This window comes from Corvus kubaryi, unplaced genomic scaffold, assembly GCF_017639235.1.
Source record: "Corvus kubaryi isolate FWS band 111438036 unplaced genomic scaffold, C.kubaryi_AGA036_p1.0 split3-73, whole genome shotgun sequence".
NCBI classification, from domain to species: domain Eukaryota; kingdom Metazoa; phylum Chordata; class Aves; order Passeriformes; family Corvidae; genus Corvus; species Corvus kubaryi.
The window spans coordinates 46,255,873-46,273,132 of record NW_024582091.1 but is presented as its reverse complement, the minus strand read 5'-3'; the positions used below and the strand labels follow the sequence as shown (position 1 = coordinate 46,273,132).

The following is a 17,260-nucleotide window of genomic DNA, read 5'->3' as shown; positions in this document are numbered from 1 at the left end:
TACTATGCACTGACATGCATTATTAAGTATTTACATGGTTATAGCTTCAACTAGCCAATATTAAAATAATAAATCTTGAAGGTTTCATTTAAAATATTCACATACAGCAGTGGCAACAGAAAAAAAAAAAGAAACAAACAAAAAACCCAGGTGCAGTAGGAGGAGTATTAAGTAGGGAACTCCTACTCTTTGAGGATGCCAGTTTCTGAAGACCTCTGATTCCACAGAAAAATTTTAAGTTGCCACTTACAAGGAAGCAGAAGTAAACTTGCTCAGAAATAATCTCTACCACTTTTGAGGAACACAAAACACAATTACATGGACTATTACAGGAATCTGTGCATCTCTTGTCAATGCTTCAAAATTCCACTGTGCAGTATGTCCCCTGAGGCATAAATATTTCAGCTTATATCTCTCTTCAATCATCTTTATGACATATTCCTATTGCATCTCTTAAGTCAGCCTTGTTTTAAAAATGCAGTTGTGCAACACAGCAAAATCTATGACAAGCTCAAACAGTTTGTGAGAGGACAACAGGTTTTATATAATTACTTAACTAGTAAGTGTTAACTTAATGCATGCCATCTTCTGCGAAAATAAGAAGCTGAAGACCAGAGAAAGTTATGATTACCTGACGTGGGCGACTTGCAACGGTCTTCCGGCACCACTGTACCTTCATTAATATCACAAAGACCTGCTGAAACACAAAACCAGTGTATTATAAATACAGTTGCTGTTTTATTTTTACTTCCAATGCAGTCAGGAATGTAATTTCTTATTAAAGACCAACAAGCCAGTTGTGATAGAATTGCTGTTACATATTACTTTTTTTGACATTACCCACAGTAACTGTAGAATCACTTCTTCCTACTAAAGTTTTCATTGCAAAATACACTCTCTCAATACATTTCAGCATGAACCACTACATTTTAAGCTAGACAGACTTATCAGAACAGTTAATTATTTACATGCTACATATATATATAGCACAAACATGATTTGTTTTGGAAAAAAATTATGAGTTATATTAAAATTGTAATTGCAAAAGAAAATCAGATAAAAGAGGGTATTGAAGATTACAAACCTATGATGTGTGAAACTACAGTGCCATTTTTCAAACTACCTTCCCACTGCTACAGTGATATGCTTTCTATTTACCAGTTTGTATTGCCAAGGTGATTTTCCAGAAAAACTCACTAAGAGAATTCAGGTCTTAGGGTGTTTACATATGTGTTGTTCCTTGCATGGAGGAATTACACAAAATTTCTTACATCATCAAATCTGATCAATTTGAATAAGCGCAGTATGGTAACACCTCAAAGCTAATTCCTTTCATTCCAGTAAAGGAAATAAAACCTAGTCATACACAATCAGATGCAAAAGATGGAAGCTGCCTCAAAATGGTCCTAAATATTATTCCATTGCACAAACTAAAAGTATACAAGGAATTTCTGTCAAGACTGCCCACAATTAAGAGAAGTGCATTTTGTTGATATTTTAAAGTTAGTAATGCATCTTCAGGTTCCTATCATGAAGCTTTCCTTCAGAAATTCTATGATGTGATACTAAGGCAAACAAGCATGTAATACTGAACAATACAGTAATAGCTAAGAAATATTTGTTAAAATTAAAGGGGTTTGCATGCACACAAATATTTCCAATACTGAAAATGTTTGAGATGTGTAAGGGTAATGGCTAAGACAAGAAAGGTATAACATGGAAAGCCTGTCTATACAACTGTACACTACACACTCACAAGTGCATCTGTACATATCTGTCAACAAACAAAAATCTAAGAACAGCTCTACTCCATCAAAGCTTTAAAATTTCCAAACACTAAACCAGAAGTTAATTGTTTAAAGGGAAAAAGGTTCTCCTGAACTACAATATCAATAGGGAACGCATTGAAAGTATGTGGTTTTAACAGTTTCATTTATCCAAAATAGTCTTTTTTAAGGTTACTAAGAGCATATATAGCTTAAACCCCAAAACTCAATGACTAGAATTGTCCAATGACCTTAAGGCTTTGTTAACCCTACATTTAACAGTACTGGAACAAATTTAAGTCCTAAAATGTCAAACGAAACTCCAGGTGGAAGCTGTATCTTTCCACTACACAGGAGAAAGAAAAAAGCAATTTATTTAGTCATCTGCCAGGAATCAATGAACACAATGGGATAATCATAGTTTTAAACTGGAGTTTTAAACAGGCATGGGAGACTAAATGTTTTGAACTAGACTGGATTGTGTAAAAAGATTTTTTAAAAATCCTGATGTTGCTTTGACAACAAGCAATACAAGTTTTAGATAGTAGCAGTGCTGGGAGGATAAACCCATACTGTGCTCTTAGAAGTTTTCCCTTCAGGGGCCAAACCAACCAAAACCAAACATGCAGTTCAGGAACACAATTTCCTCTTTTCCATAAAGATTAATTCTTTACCTTCAAGGGATGAGTTTAACTTCTTGTACTAGTTCTCCTATGAAAATTCATGAATTGACAGGAATAGTCTTTAGCCAAGAATGAAGTCCTACACCTGCATACTTGAATGCTTTGTAGGAACTCTCAAGGCTATAATTTGATTAATATACATCTTAATTAATAATATGTGTGCATTATGGTAATCATTAGGGCATGTAAACCTTGGAAATCTATTCATAGCCATTACTGCTATTACTTAGGAGAGAAAAGGAACAGGAATAATTGAAAAGTAATTTTAGCTATGATTATATTAGTAATTAAACGAAGCAGAGTATAACAAGAATGATTTAAGTCTGTGAACTAGGAGTGTCTGCCCATGACCAAGCTGAAGAAACTCGCAAGACAATCTCTATTGCTCTTCATCTGAAAACCCCAAGTACCCTGATAGAAGCACTGATAGACAGCAAGACAGCTGTCCTGGAAAAATTCTCTAGTTTCAGGCTTGTTTCAGGCTTGTTTCAGGCATCCGTGCAAATTGCTATGAACTACAAAAGCAAACTGATCCAAGAGTTTCTGTTTCAGAACTACAGAAACTATAACCTTCTATAACACCAATATAAGTACAAGTGACCTAATAAGCTTTTAGTTTATCTCTGTGAACTCCAGAAGCAAGAAACCTGAAAACCCTCCAAATTACCAAAAATCAAATAATGTCATTGAAGACATCATTACCATGCTGCATTAAAAACTCCCTAAAATTAAAACTGAAATTAACTGATGTATAAAGTTTCATGAGACTTTTGTCAGTTTTGCAAAAGGAGACGTAGCTCAGAAGAACCTACAACTTGACTGGAAAACATCCCAATTAAAAATTACAACTAAAACTAACTTGACATGAAGATGTAAAAGTTAGAATTAAAAACAACCTGAAAAACAGGGTCAAAAAAAAAAACCAACCCAACACCAACCCAAACCTAACAATCAAACTTTCTGATACAGTTTCAGCCTTGGCTGATGTCAGTCTCATGACATTTAAGTTAAAAATTTAAATAGTTCATGAAAGGGGATGAAGAAAAGAGCATGACCAAGCAACTCCAGAAGAGTTCCAAGTATTTTCTTCCAGTTTGACTCAATCCCACTTTTTGAATGACTCATAAATTACTGTCAAAAAGCTTTTTGATGTAAAATAAAAATTTTTAAAAGTCACATGCATGTCAGAACTGCTTCAGTTTTGTCAGAAACCTAAACTGCCTCTGGCAGAACTAAGAAATAATGACTTTTAAAGAGTTGTACTATTTGCACTAATCAAAAAGTCACACAAAATCTTGTAACTCTCACCAAGAGTAATTTGCAAAAAATGAGTTACGATTCATGTCCTCTGAGAACTTGTGGAACTAAGCAGGAAAAAAAATAACAGCTATATAAGTTTTGGTGTTTTATCATGAAGTGATGACCTGTCTCAATTTTTTATCAGTACTGATTTAATGGCTCCTGTCTTATTTGGCAAAGAGTATATCAAGCAAAGGTCTCCTAACAGTGTAAGCCTCCACCGTATATAGTTTTCATCACACTATAAAGCTTTTACTTACACATTTCATGTCTTTGGGCACATGGCCAAATTGATTTTCTACACCCTCCCCCTCACTATTAGAGTCTGAAGGCAAAAGTTGATTTTGTTTTTAACCTTGACAAGCACCTGATGACACTGTCTAGCAGGCCTTAACAAAACACATATACTGCATGCTTCACAAACTATAAATTGCCACCCAAAACATGTGAGTAGTATACCTGGTACGAATCACTGATAAATTCCAAAACACGATCCCAACTGGGAGCTTGTATCTGTAGAGCTAGCCTGAAATGACAGTTTACAGTCTAGCTAGTGTAGAGAGCCTTGTCTCTAAATAGATGCTGCTTTAAGACGGGAATCTGAATTTCTTTTCTGAGTAGAAAAAATAAGATGACAGAGAAATACATCATATTCTTGCAACACAAGAGAAGGGAAAAAAATCTTGCATTTCCATTCATATTTTAGGAGATACGTAACTCTTACTCTATGAAATTTTTTAAAAGATGCCTTTGCAAATTTTCAATTCTTTGACTAAGGACATAGCATTTACTAAATCCTAAGTATGTTAGCAGATACTCATGATTGATTGAATTGACATTTTATGCTGAAACATACAGAATATCAGGGTTTTTAAGAAGGAAGGACCAATCCTTCCTGCCTTTTTTGGAAGTGGTTGAATGTACAATAGCAATATGCTGCTCTGTTGCATGCTGCCTGAATGCACGTATAAGCTAGTATGATTTTTTTTTTTCCCTTAAATACACTGTTGTTGTCTCAAAGAATAGGAATTTTCTAAACCAACCACATAAGATAGAAAAGCACTTTTTCTAGGAAGATTTTGATATTATGTACCAGTACTTCCTGAAGATTATTAGTTGTATAGCCATTGAAAATATCTTATTCATATAAAAAATAATTTTGAAGTATTAAAATAGAAATGTTTTCAAGATAAAGATTCAATGAAGGCACATATTTCAAAGCAAAATCAAGGAAGCATAAGCTCCTTGCATTTTTGAGAACGCTAAATGCAGACAGGGAATGTCCAAGAAAGTGAGAATGCAAAATCCAAGTTTTCTGATTCTCATATAGTTCCAATCCTATAAATAAATCAAAGGGTAGTGCTTAAATGTAACAGACTTATCATTTGTGGAAAATTAATGAAGTAATTATTGAAGTCTGGGCAACACATATACTGAAATAACTACAAATAATGAGAAATGTTAAATCATAACTAAAGAAATTATTTTCAGTTTTTAAAATGACTGTAGCTCCAAGTTAACCAAGATACTGTCAGGATGGTAAACAGAAAAAGAATTACACCATTAAGAAATTAACTCTTGGCTACAAAACTTGTTTAAACTTATACCTAAATAAAATAGTCCAGGTAAATTTAGCTTTATTTGGTTTCTGAAACTAGTTTTGGGATTTCTACCCATCTTTTTCTTTTCTTCAAAACAATAACCAATCAGTGCCAGATCCTGTTTTTCGGTTCTGTATCATGTTAAGGTGGGGGCATTTCTTTTATGCCTAGCTCCCTTTCTGCGTTGACACTAGAGGAGAAAAGACTATAGAGAAAGCAGTATTTGGCAATTGAGACTGTCCTCTGAGATGCATTTCCTTTTTCTTGTTGGGGGAAAAGAAACGGCAGAACTAAGACTTGGACCACAATTTCAAGTTTGTTTGGTTTCTTTTTTAAACTCCATTTTTTCAGTAGCTTAATCTACTCTACTTCATTTAAAAAAGGGGTGAGATTACCTACCTCTGCCTGAGGGCTGGAGAAAAGTGACATCCTAAGAAAAGGAACAAAGCTTTTAAAAAATAAGCTTTACATTCTCCAGGTTCTTGGATGCTGTGAATGACGTAGTAAGTCAGACTCTCTCAGGTAATTCATGGTTGTGATGGGTTACCTTCCTCACACAGATACCTGAACTTCAAAACTGCTTACAGAGCAGTACAGTACACAAACACCTCCACTGTTAAACCCTATAAACAACATTTTTGTAGAACTTTTCACTTTTAGAAGAAAAATCTCTGTGTAATCACAATGTTTATTCTTATCATTGCTACTAATAATCTAACTGTGGAGTTCTGATGCTTTTTCTGTCAGAATGGGAACCAAGCAAGGAAAGTTACTAGTAAAACAACACTAAATTTGTGAGTAAGATCTTAGCTCTATAAACATCAGTAAATTCTGAGATAGAATCTCCTTTTGATTTTGAGATTTACTTATTTAAAACCACAAAATACAGAGACTCTTATGGTCGCTTTTTTCCTTTAAATTTCTTTTAAAGTTATCACAAACAAGAAATACAATGGATGCATGACGGATTGAAATCAGTTTCTACAAATACAATAATTACTTAAAAAGGACTAAGAAAAATAATTGCGGTGAGTGAACAAAACAAAAAAATCAACTTCAGATGTCGAAAAAATATTTGAATGCCATGAGATGACTTACTTATATAAGAGGTGCGAAGCTTTTTCACAGACTCTGAATATAAGTTAGAAAGGCCGCACATGCAAGAAGCCACAGTCAGCATACCTTCATGAAGCAATGAGAAAAGGAAAGACGGAGACACTAACAGTACATTTGAGACAGAAAAGCCAGCCAAGTAACTTGTACAACCAGGTTATTAAAATGCTTTTGCCATGCAGATTGTTAGTGTTAGAAGTTATGAAAAAAGTATGACTTCGTATAAAAGCTATATTCATGAGCAAAAAGGACTTTCATCATGAACATCTTAGAGACACAGCTGAAACACAGTTATGCGGATCCAATTTATTGGATTAAAATAACAAAAGTTAGGAAAACAAAGGCAAGTGATGTTTAAAGCTCCAAAAGGCAGTTTGTAATCTAAACACATGAGGCACAATCTAAGCCCTTTACTCCCAGGACAAATTAACACAGCCAAACAGTAAAGTTATTTCTTTCCCTCAAAGTTTATTTCATACAAGAAAGTACTTTATCTGACAGGATACCAACTGTGTATGCTCTGTTCTATATTAATGATTTTTAGATCCGTTTCATCAGTTGAAATAAGCTAACTGGTATTAACTGGACCTTTTTCAAACCATTTACTAAAATACCTCCTAGAACATCCATTTCAATTCGTATAAAATATTACCCGAAGAACTTATAAGGACTTTATTCTGGATCTCTTAAAGGAATTAACACTCAATCACGAGGAAGGAGTATTTTGAACAGTTTATTTCCTATTGAAAAAATGATCATCTAGGGTAGCAATGACACATTATAATAATAATAATTATTATTATTATTATGTCTGAAGCTGTTTTCTGAAATAACTTAGGAGTATCCATGACACATTTGGGAGAAGAAAATTTTAGAATACTAAATTTTCCTTTCGGTAACAAAAAGCTTTGCATTTTGATTGAAAAGCTACTTTCCTTTTCAGCTGAAAAAGAACACTCTTCAGCATAGTTTTAAATCTAAGTCCTTTTTTTCTTTTTCAAAGAGAGATTTATTTTACTAGTTTGTATGTAGAAATTTATTTTGTTCATTTAAATCAAAGGTTTCCTCTAAAGCATAACATAACAGTATTAACAACATAATATGATTTAGCTCATCAGGGAAATTTCTAGTAAAATTTTAAAACAGGAAGCCAAAAGATCTCAGGAAACACTCAGGTTATCTGGAAACATTAATGGATTTATACAAACATGTCATATGGGTACTAGCTTTATAAGAAATATCAGGATACTTCTTCATGCTGTGTTAAATTGCTGTAAACTGCATAAAACCATTGTAAATTTATATTTTTTCTTAAAACTTATATTACACAGAAAAATAAGTAATGATATCAAGCATCAGTAGATTCCTCTAAGCAACAATTTTTAAGGAAAGATGAGTTAACAAAGCTGCAGTAGTGACATTAGCGATAGATCAAGAAGAAAGGAGAAAACCACAGTGAAGAAAAGCATGTTTGTATTCAAAGAATATACACCAGAATAGATGACCAATTGTGCATTTCTTCTGAGCCTAAAATATGTTTTGGGTTACTCACCTCCAGAGGGTTGCCGAGTTTTTCGGGGAGATCGTGGCTCCCTGCGATACGGATCATTGGAGCCATACAGTTCAATAGTGCCTAGATTCAAGAGCACTGTCTTCTGGAGGTAATCGACCATGGCAATACCATTACAGTTTCCAAAAACTACTCTGGAAAAAGAGAAGTGAAAGACAATGCTAATTAAATGTTGGTAATGTTTCATATAAGTATTTTTTGCAGTTCAGCATTTAATACTTCCTAATTTTTATGAATTATCCTAGATTGCACGTGTTTATAAATTACTATTTTAGAGTGCAATATTGTTTAATTGTTCTCTTGTAAAAACATGGCACTGAGTAGAACAGACCACTGTCATTGTACTTGCCACCCTATCTGACAGAGCTTTAAATGACATTCTTGGCTGTACAGTGCCAGGTGAGGAAGAATGATGGTGATTTGCTTCTGCTCTTAGCATCATCGGTATCTGCCATGACCAAAAGGAATTCTCTCATAAGCACAAGAAACTGATTACCTCTATGTTGCTGTGAACACACACACAGACTCAATTTTAAACCACTTTGACAGAATAATGAAAAAACTGCATAGAATATACTTACAGGCCATACGCTGAGTTGACGGCTAAGCTGGTTATCTGTTGAGGAGGCTCTCCACTCACCCACACCAGCTGGATAACGAGCTCGATTTGGTAGCCTGGAGACTGCTTGAGAGGAGAATTTTTAACTCTGCAAAATAAACAAAACATGGCCTCTCCATTGTCTCCATTTTCTCCTTACGGGATCAGAGTTCATTAAATTCTACACCATGCTGGACTTCAAAATGTTGGAAAATTGTAAAAACTATGATCAAAACCAAATAAAAGCAACCAGAAGAAAAAACCACATTGAAACTAGGAATTTACTTCTTTTGATTCACTACCTAATTGAAAATTAATTGAACAATGATCACAAATGTTTCATTTTTCCCAACTTCAGAACAATGCATAACGGTGCTATCATGCTGTACTTCCTTGAATAGATACAGGTGCTCAGTCAGTGTCTAAAAAGAAGGTGTTTCCCATTTTTTTCAGAGTTTCCAAAAGACCTCTGATTTAGAGAATGGGAGTGAGAGGCGTATGTGGAATAAGTACAATAAAAAGAGAAACAGAAGCACAATGTATTGAGAAAAAGGCAAATAAAAAGATGGTAATATGGCAAAACCAAAACAAAAACCAGTAAATTATTGTAATGGTAGACCACTTGTATGCAATGAACCTGGGACTGGGGGAATTGAAACTCCTGTAAAGATTTTGTTTGCATGCTGACAAACAAATTTACGCACGTCCTGCAGGAAGGATTAGGTCCTGCATTTTTTTACGCAAAAAAAGTTATGTAGAACAAGTTCCTGTTTCCTGAATTCCTCTTATTTTACCCATTTATTCTCACTAATGGATATTTTGGTTTGACAATATTTTACGTAAGTTCAGAATTTTCCAATTTTTCTATTAAGATGAGTTTCTTTCAAAAATACATCTCTCCAACTCATTACAATCAATACAGTTTGGGAACTCTAACCCAAATAAAGCAACCCTAACAGGATTAGTTATTTTCTGGATGGATACACTCAAAGAATTAAAATTCAAGTTAGGACCTTAAACTTCAGAAAACAAAGTATATACTTAACTTTATATCTCTGGGATATCTATTACATATTTCTTACATGCTGTTAGAAAAAGTGATGGCTCAGAAGTCACATAACACACTCTTGTAGGAGAGTAAAAAAAGATAGACCTCTTTTAACTTTAATTTCTTTAAACGGATAAAAGCTCACACAAAGAAGCTGCAGAAAAACCTCCCAATTTAAGGAGATCAAAAAACTTTTCAAAGACATATACTGCGAGCACTATTAGGCATCATGTACAGTGAATATCCATGACAAAGGGACATTTAATTAATTCTGTTTCCAAAAGATGAAGTTGTTCCCTTGGAGAGTTTTCAAAAAATAAATATATTTATAAGCCCAAAGAGTTAGCACTCAGCTAGCTATTTGTAAGAATTTTCACTTTTGATTTGGTTCTACAACTAAGGCTCTGCAAAACTAACAGACGAAACATATTCAGACATACTTGGACTAAAGTAAGAGGGAGCACAAAACATCAATTTTCCTATTCATTTCAAGGACAATAAGATATCAAAGCGACTGAATTGCTGCTATTGAAAACTGTTTGCTCTAAAGCACAATCATCTATAGCTATACTAACATCTATGCCAAATTTTCCTAAAACCAGGTAAGGATTTTAAACAAGGCAAGGATTTTAAAATTTTTAAAAAATCAGCTTAAGAAGTTTAAAAAATTAAGACTGAAATATTTATTTCTTAAAGCAGAGCTCAGCTTTCAGATACTTGGAAAACTTTGCTGCACAATATAAAACATTTTCACCAGCAATGACACATCTGTAACGATACCAAAGTACATATATTCTAATCACATATTCTTGCAACTTTTCATACTCAATGAAAGCACAACAGAACACACTTACTTTAAACATGGGACATTATCACGAAGTCCATCAGACGAACTGCTACTAGTAGATGGATGAGACTGGGGAACAATGGATTGAGGATTGGAACCTGTGCCTGGAGTTGGTACAGGTGGCACCTGCTCACCATCTGGAGTTTCAACATCATTTATTTCATATAGAAGACGTACTTCCAGCATCTGGTTAATTAATGTAAAAAAATTATCAGTAAAGTCTGCCTTTCAAAACACTGAATATGAAATAAATGAAGTGCAAATTAAGACAGTAGTGATAAAAGTGACATCCAGGACTTTTCTGTCTTATAAAAGATAACCATTTAATAAACGGTGTAACTTAAAGACACACGTAGTTTTCAGAAATACAGTCATACTATCACAGCCTGAATATCTGAAGATTACCAGAACTTCAATGTCTGACATATTTCCCAGTTGTTAAAAGCTTGCTTCTTAATATTGAAAGAAACTAAGTACTGGACCCTTTTAATTATCATTCTGCTGAGACACATTCACAGTTAGGAAGATGACTATGTTTATGCAATTCAGGAATGGTAAAACAGAGCTAAAGCCACACAGACAGCTACACTTTTACTGATGCAATACTGTGCACATGGCACTTAGCTCAATGTTTGATGTTGTGTCGAACTAGATCATACATTGTAAAGAACTGTAAGTTAATCATTACTTTTGATTTCCTTCTCCATTATTTGTAACAGAATTAACTGCAGTGCAGAGTAAATGAATTTTTCCACTGTTTTATTATCATTTGCAAAATAGAACTTAACTCACGGACTATAGAACTATGTAACAAAGGACTATATAGTATTTTTTTTAAATATTGCAGAGTTCTGAAGACTAGCTTGATTGGGGCTGATTCATAAAAAATGGACAGGAAAAACTATTCCCTCAGAAGGGAATGTACTTGTACATAAAAAAAACCAGAAGAAAAAGACTTACACCTCACATCCTTAAACAAAGACTTATCATAAGGTAGCAGAATAGGGAGGGGATGGGGGGGTATGTGTGCGTGTGTGTTGGAGGAAGGAGGTGAGAGAAAAAAACCCAACTACATTACAATTAACACTTTACTTAGAACATGCAATACTTTATAATTAAATGGCTTCAAGTTAGGTTTTACTTCATACATTCAAATACATAAATTTGCATGTGTGTGTCTGATTTAACAGAAGACTTCTCAAACTCTTGTAAGAGAATTGTTGTATCTTATACAGAATAAAACAGTGACACAGCAAAGTCCTTAACAGATTTCAGGGCATGTTTGGCACATTTGTACTATTCTAGCTCTGCATACTGCAGAAGTTTTGACAGGACAGATGGTAATTATGAGGACTCAAGGAATCAACACCCTAAAAGTTTTGAAATTCTTCAACTCCATACCTCATTCACTTCTGTTATAATTTTACCTTTGATACAGCCAAGTTTTGATCTACTATTTGTTTTGATAGACAGACCAAAGAATGATTATTGGCTGCAAAACCTCAAAAAGTCACTGAAACCTCTGTCTCAGTGTGCAATATTTACTTTTGTCGGATTTCATAATTAATTACTTTTTCTCCAAAAACCCACATCTCTTTGTTGTGAGTCAATTATTTTTGTCCATTTCACTAATATAATCAAAGACAAAAAACCAGTAAATTGCTAGAACAGTCTCATAGCTAAATTCTATGAAGTTAAAAAATGGTCATAACTCTTTACCGGAATGACTTCTGTTGTCACTTCCTGCTTGCTGAACCTGTAAATAATGACATGTGCAGAAACTCCAGCTATGCACAGCATTCTACTTTCTGGACACCATGAGATGATCTGAATAGCATATGGATCTTCATCTACTATATCTGTGCTTGGCCTGTCATCTTTATTCCGTGATTTTTCAAATACTTTGGCTGTTTTTAGTTTATAGAGTACTTGCAATGTTACTAGGAACAAAGCAAAAGAGAAAAATTAGTTTTGATCTAAACATATAGCTAATATATTGACATAGCTAATTCTTGAATTGTATCTTTCTTAACTGTAATTTTAATTCTGTGATACATTTTCTTTCAACTGTCTTCATGCTGATTTCAAACTTCACAGGCATATTTTCTAGACAATGACCCAAATCACTGCTATAAATACTAATCAAAACATCAGGAAAACTTAAATTACAGCATCCTTTCTCCACTTCCACATTTCAGTAGTTTTACCTGAACCACATTTCCCTAGTTCATCTGTAAGACTGTCCTATTAGAAAGACTCAAAAGTTTTTAAATCAATATAGAGGATACTTCCAATTTCTCCCTTAATAGGTTTATTTATCTGTTTTAGAAAGAAACTTAGTGTCTTTAACAGAATCTCCTTTTGACAGATCTATACTGAATAGAATTTTTAAGCACACATTCAATCAGGTTTGGCTTCCCCCCTCCTCTCTCCCAGGTTCCACTCCCACTCCAAACCGAAATTAAAGATCTCTAACACTCCAAATAGTCCTCCTCCCAGTTTTTAAACATATACATTACATCTGTTCCCTCCCACAACCATACACGCCTCAGCCTTTTGGAATCTCACCAGTTTTCTGCAAGTTTTCAAGACAACTGATGATGATTCCAAGATTACTTTAAACAGCTTTTAAGTACCAAGAGTAGGGTTAGTTCAAACTAGACCAAACATCTAACTTAGTGCAATGATTTCTACTTTGAATTCTTGCTGCATTTTTCACTGTGAGCTGTGTAGACCATCAGATGTAACTGACCCTTTAACTAAAGATGAAAAATCTAAAACAGCACAGGAAAAATCTCAACTGAAAACACTTACTTGCTGACGCATCCCAAAACTTGATTGATCCATCAGCATGCCTATGAAACATTAAAAAAAACCCGAGATGATAAAATGATTAGTTGGAGTGCTAGACCTCTGTTACTGATGGGAAAGTATACAGTTAACATTCTATTTTTATTAGTATTCTTAGTGACACTTGATTTTCACAATTTATTAAAAGCCAGTGTTTTACCAATATGTGCTCCAAATACTTTGGACAGAAGAGACTAGAAAAACATTTGAAGCCTAACTCCCTGATGATCCCACTGTACTAAGTTAATTTGCCATTTTAAATACTGAAGCATACCTTACTGTGCACTGTTTCTTAAAAGATGCCCTATATTAGGAGCAACACTTATAAAGAAGATGCCTAAATATACAGTATCTCACTGTTAATGAGTCACCTAACTTGTTTATTTAGCCTTGATTTTGAGAATCAGATGACTATATTTTTTCAGGACTGTCTCAAAGTCTCTGCAATGTGTAGTACAAGGTGACAGTAATCCTGATTATGGCTAATGGACTGTTCTAAAAACACTTTAAAAGGGCTCTCACTTTCAGTGATGCACTGCACAGTTATAAATTAAATTTCACTTATGTTCCTTACAGTTGTATTAGAAAGATCAGTCTCAAAATGATCAGATTTAAGTATTTGCTTGTCCTTTTCGAGATAAAAAGTTGGCTTCCCTTTGAGAACTGAACTCAGTAACTACTCAATGGACTTACCGTGCTTATTTAAAACAGTACTCAGCTATTTTGCAAAAATTAAAGAATAAAAGGTAACTTTGATCCAAGATATTTTGATAGCAAGCACAGGTAATCACAATATCACATCATAATAATAATACCTGTAAAACATCTGCTATCATTTTGTTTCTACCTTCCCTTCCACATTCTGCTTTACTTTCTCAGTAGCACTTCAAGGAGATTATGCCAAGGACATGTCTGGTGATCATAATTTCATGAATCACTCAAACCACTCATGCAAAACAATGTTCCAAAAGAGAAACAAACAATTCTCACTTCTGCTTAATCAGCTAAGAAAGTTATTAGTAGACTATGGTATCACTTACCCTGTAATAATTATCTCTGGATAGCTCTGAGTGATCAAACCCCAGTTGCCTCCACTAATAGGCCATTCCTGGAAGATTAACAAATATACTGAGGAAGAAAATATCATACAGTGCAAAGGTAAGGCAAATTACTACAGTTACTGCAGATCCTCCCCTGCTATTAGCCACTGTCAAAGGCAGGATGAGTCAGGTGAAGCTTTGGTCTTAGTACGGCCATTCATGTTATTTAGAGCTTCTAATTCTCAGTATTTTAAAATAAAAACGTGTAGTAGATGTTGTACCTTCTTACTGTAACCCTGACGTTTCTGTCGAGCACCAACTGAATAGAGGGCAGGTATGAGATCCACAGGACAATCAGCAAAATATTCACAGCAGGTAACCGGAGACTCATGTATAGTCAAAGGATAGGGATTCTCAAATATAGGATACCTTTAAAGGAAGAAAGATAATAACTGTTAATCCAGGGAAAACTTTTTTTGGAAGTGCAGAACACAAGTAAAATACTAAGGACTAAACTGGCATTCTTTTTGGACAGAGAAAAATAAATGCATATCAAAATAGACTACGAACAAATATACTACGCAACTTTACTACACAACTTTACTGCTCACCTAGTGCACTATAAAGATAGTGCAGTACTCTAGACGGAATCTGAAGTTTGTACAGTTTTTAGAGTACTTCTAGAACACTACTATTCCCTGGATTTCATATTTTTAAGAGCATACTAATTTAGTGGCCTGTGGAAGACCCAGTTGTAGTAACATGGAGCTATGAATTTATTTCTAACTCTTCAGCCTATTCTTCCAGGGATAAAGACAGGAAGACTCCCATCTTGCTTTGTATTAGCACACTGTACTAAAACAGAAAATCATCCAGCACTTTGCATAATCTACTTGCAACTCTAAGATCACTTTCTGAAAATTACAGACAGCAACACTCAGTCACCAATTAGAAGAACATACACACATATGGTCCCCACCACTACCTCCATCAGAAAAGTGACAGAGGCTTAACGAGGAAAAGGTCAATAATACTAACAGAGGGAAATGTATCTGTGTTCAAAGAACATGTATCTCCAGAGAAATGCATGCTATATGTTGTTTTGCACTTTTTACCTCCCCTTTTTTGAGAGGTGAAAAGACACAGCTTCTCAACCCATCTAAAGGAAAAAATTAGCAACAACAGCTTAAAATATTCTGCATATCAGGAACTTTATACAGGGTTATATGGAAAGCTACAAAGATATTTTAAAAATTACACGCAGAAGAGGCTTAACTTTGACAAAATATGACAAATCCCTGTGAGAACACAAGGTAAAAGAAAGCCTGTAGACTTTTTTGGTATTAATTTTGTTTCTTTTTCAGGTGTGAAACAATTAATAGTTTGCAAGTCAATCATAACAAAGACCATTGTAAGTCTACTAAAAACGTAACTGCTGAAGATTTTTTAGTATGAAATAGAATAAGCTTTAACATAACTTAAAGTTTCAGGCACTGCAAACTAAATACGAAGGTTGGAAGCTTAACGCTATTGGTATATCAGAAACCAGTTTTGGATACAGCATATGGCCATATAACATTGGGAAAAGCTAAATGAAATTGCTCAGTAGCTGCAGAGATATTTGGACAAAACTTGATCTTTTTTGAAATCTCATAGAATCTTCATTGTCTAAGGTGTTATCACTGACTTTGAGGACAAATAATTCCAGGCTTTCATTTTGCCCTAGAAGGATGTTTTTCACAAGGATTTTTCTTCATTGACCATTGGAGATTTTTAATCAGGAACAGTACCAAGGTCTTACCTAGTTCCTCTGCTCCTTATCCCTTAACAGTTAGTTGATACTGCCTATACAAATGTTAAAACTCTTCACAAAAAAATATGTAGCATCTAGAATTTTAATCACCACAAGTAACAGTGTATGGACTGTTCCACGGAGAAAGAAACAAGAGACTCAATGTTTTCGTCAGGTATTATTAGTGAATACGGCAATAGGATACTCCTCTTGAGCAGCCTCTTCCCAGAGATATAAACCAGACAGCAGATGTTATCATTCAAATTTTATATATATGATATTATTGCATCAGTATGGAGTCACTTTATGCTTAAAGGTAGCAATTTATCTGGCAGTAATATCAGCAAGTATTTAAGTGATGACAACAGCCAAATTACCTGGCTTATCTGATCAGTTCTTCTCCCTGCTGCCTTCCTCAAAACTGCAAGCTCCCCAAAACTTCAAACTCCCCTCATAACATTAAGGAATCAACTTCAAAATAAACTGGGATACTTAAAAAGCAGAAGTGATCTATGAATCATTTTGGTCAGTCAATAAAACCTGGAAAAAGTCACATGATATTCTACTCATCTACTACACATTAACTTGAAAAAAGTTGATATAACAAGATTGTCAGTTCAGCTGAAGAAATTTTAAATTTAATATTCAAAATTTTATGCTCTGAGATATTATGTTAGACTAAAACACTATAAAGTAGAACAATAGGCTGATCACTGCAGCCAATGATTAAAAAGGACTACAGAAGATTCTTACCCATTTTGTGCAAGGTCAATCAGTACTAAGTCCTTTTCTAGGAGAACAACTACAGCATATGGTTCCTGAAAGTCTGAAAACAACAACAAAAAGTTACCTGTTGGTAAATGGAGCTCAGGCATGTATGCCTCAAGAATGGAATCAGTCCTTGCACTCTGGCAGTTGAGATTAGAAAGCCACTCAGATGGGCTACAGTTTTTGAAGATATTTTATACACGCAGACTCCTGAATACTCCAAGTTAAGTTGGGAAAAATCATGTTCTTTTATTCAAAATTCTCAACAGCTCAAATAGCAGAAAA

At 34.4% G+C, this 17,260-nt stretch overlaps 1 protein-coding gene across 13 annotated transcripts in view; it reads right to left on the bottom strand.

Annotated features, from left to right (window-relative positions):
* Positions 1–17,260, bottom strand: part of STXBP5 (syntaxin binding protein 5) — a 108,877-nt gene that overhangs the window by 23,360 nt on the left and 68,257 nt on the right. For 4 of the 13 annotated variants that reach the window (XM_042017191.1, XM_042017193.1, XM_042017197.1 and 1 more), the window contains exons 11-20: positions 16,961–17,033; positions 14,697–14,844; positions 14,416–14,483; positions 13,340–13,380; positions 12,245–12,465; positions 10,533–10,711; positions 8,614–8,739; positions 8,015–8,166; positions 6,448–6,531; positions 632–697 (exon numbers count right to left, since the gene is read on the bottom strand). In XM_042017191.1, coding sequence (XP_041873125.1) covers positions 632–697; positions 6,448–6,531; positions 8,015–8,166; positions 8,614–8,739; positions 10,533–10,711; positions 12,245–12,465; positions 13,340–13,380; positions 14,416–14,483; positions 14,697–14,844; positions 16,961–17,033 — 1,158 coding nt within the window. The remainder of the gene's footprint in view (positions 1–631; positions 698–6,447; positions 6,532–8,014; positions 8,167–8,613; positions 8,740–10,532; positions 10,712–12,244; positions 12,466–13,339; positions 13,381–14,415; positions 14,484–14,696; positions 14,845–16,960; positions 17,034–17,260) is intronic. The other 9 variants (XM_042017192.1, XM_042017198.1, XM_042017200.1 and 6 more) reach the window with 3 other exon arrangements.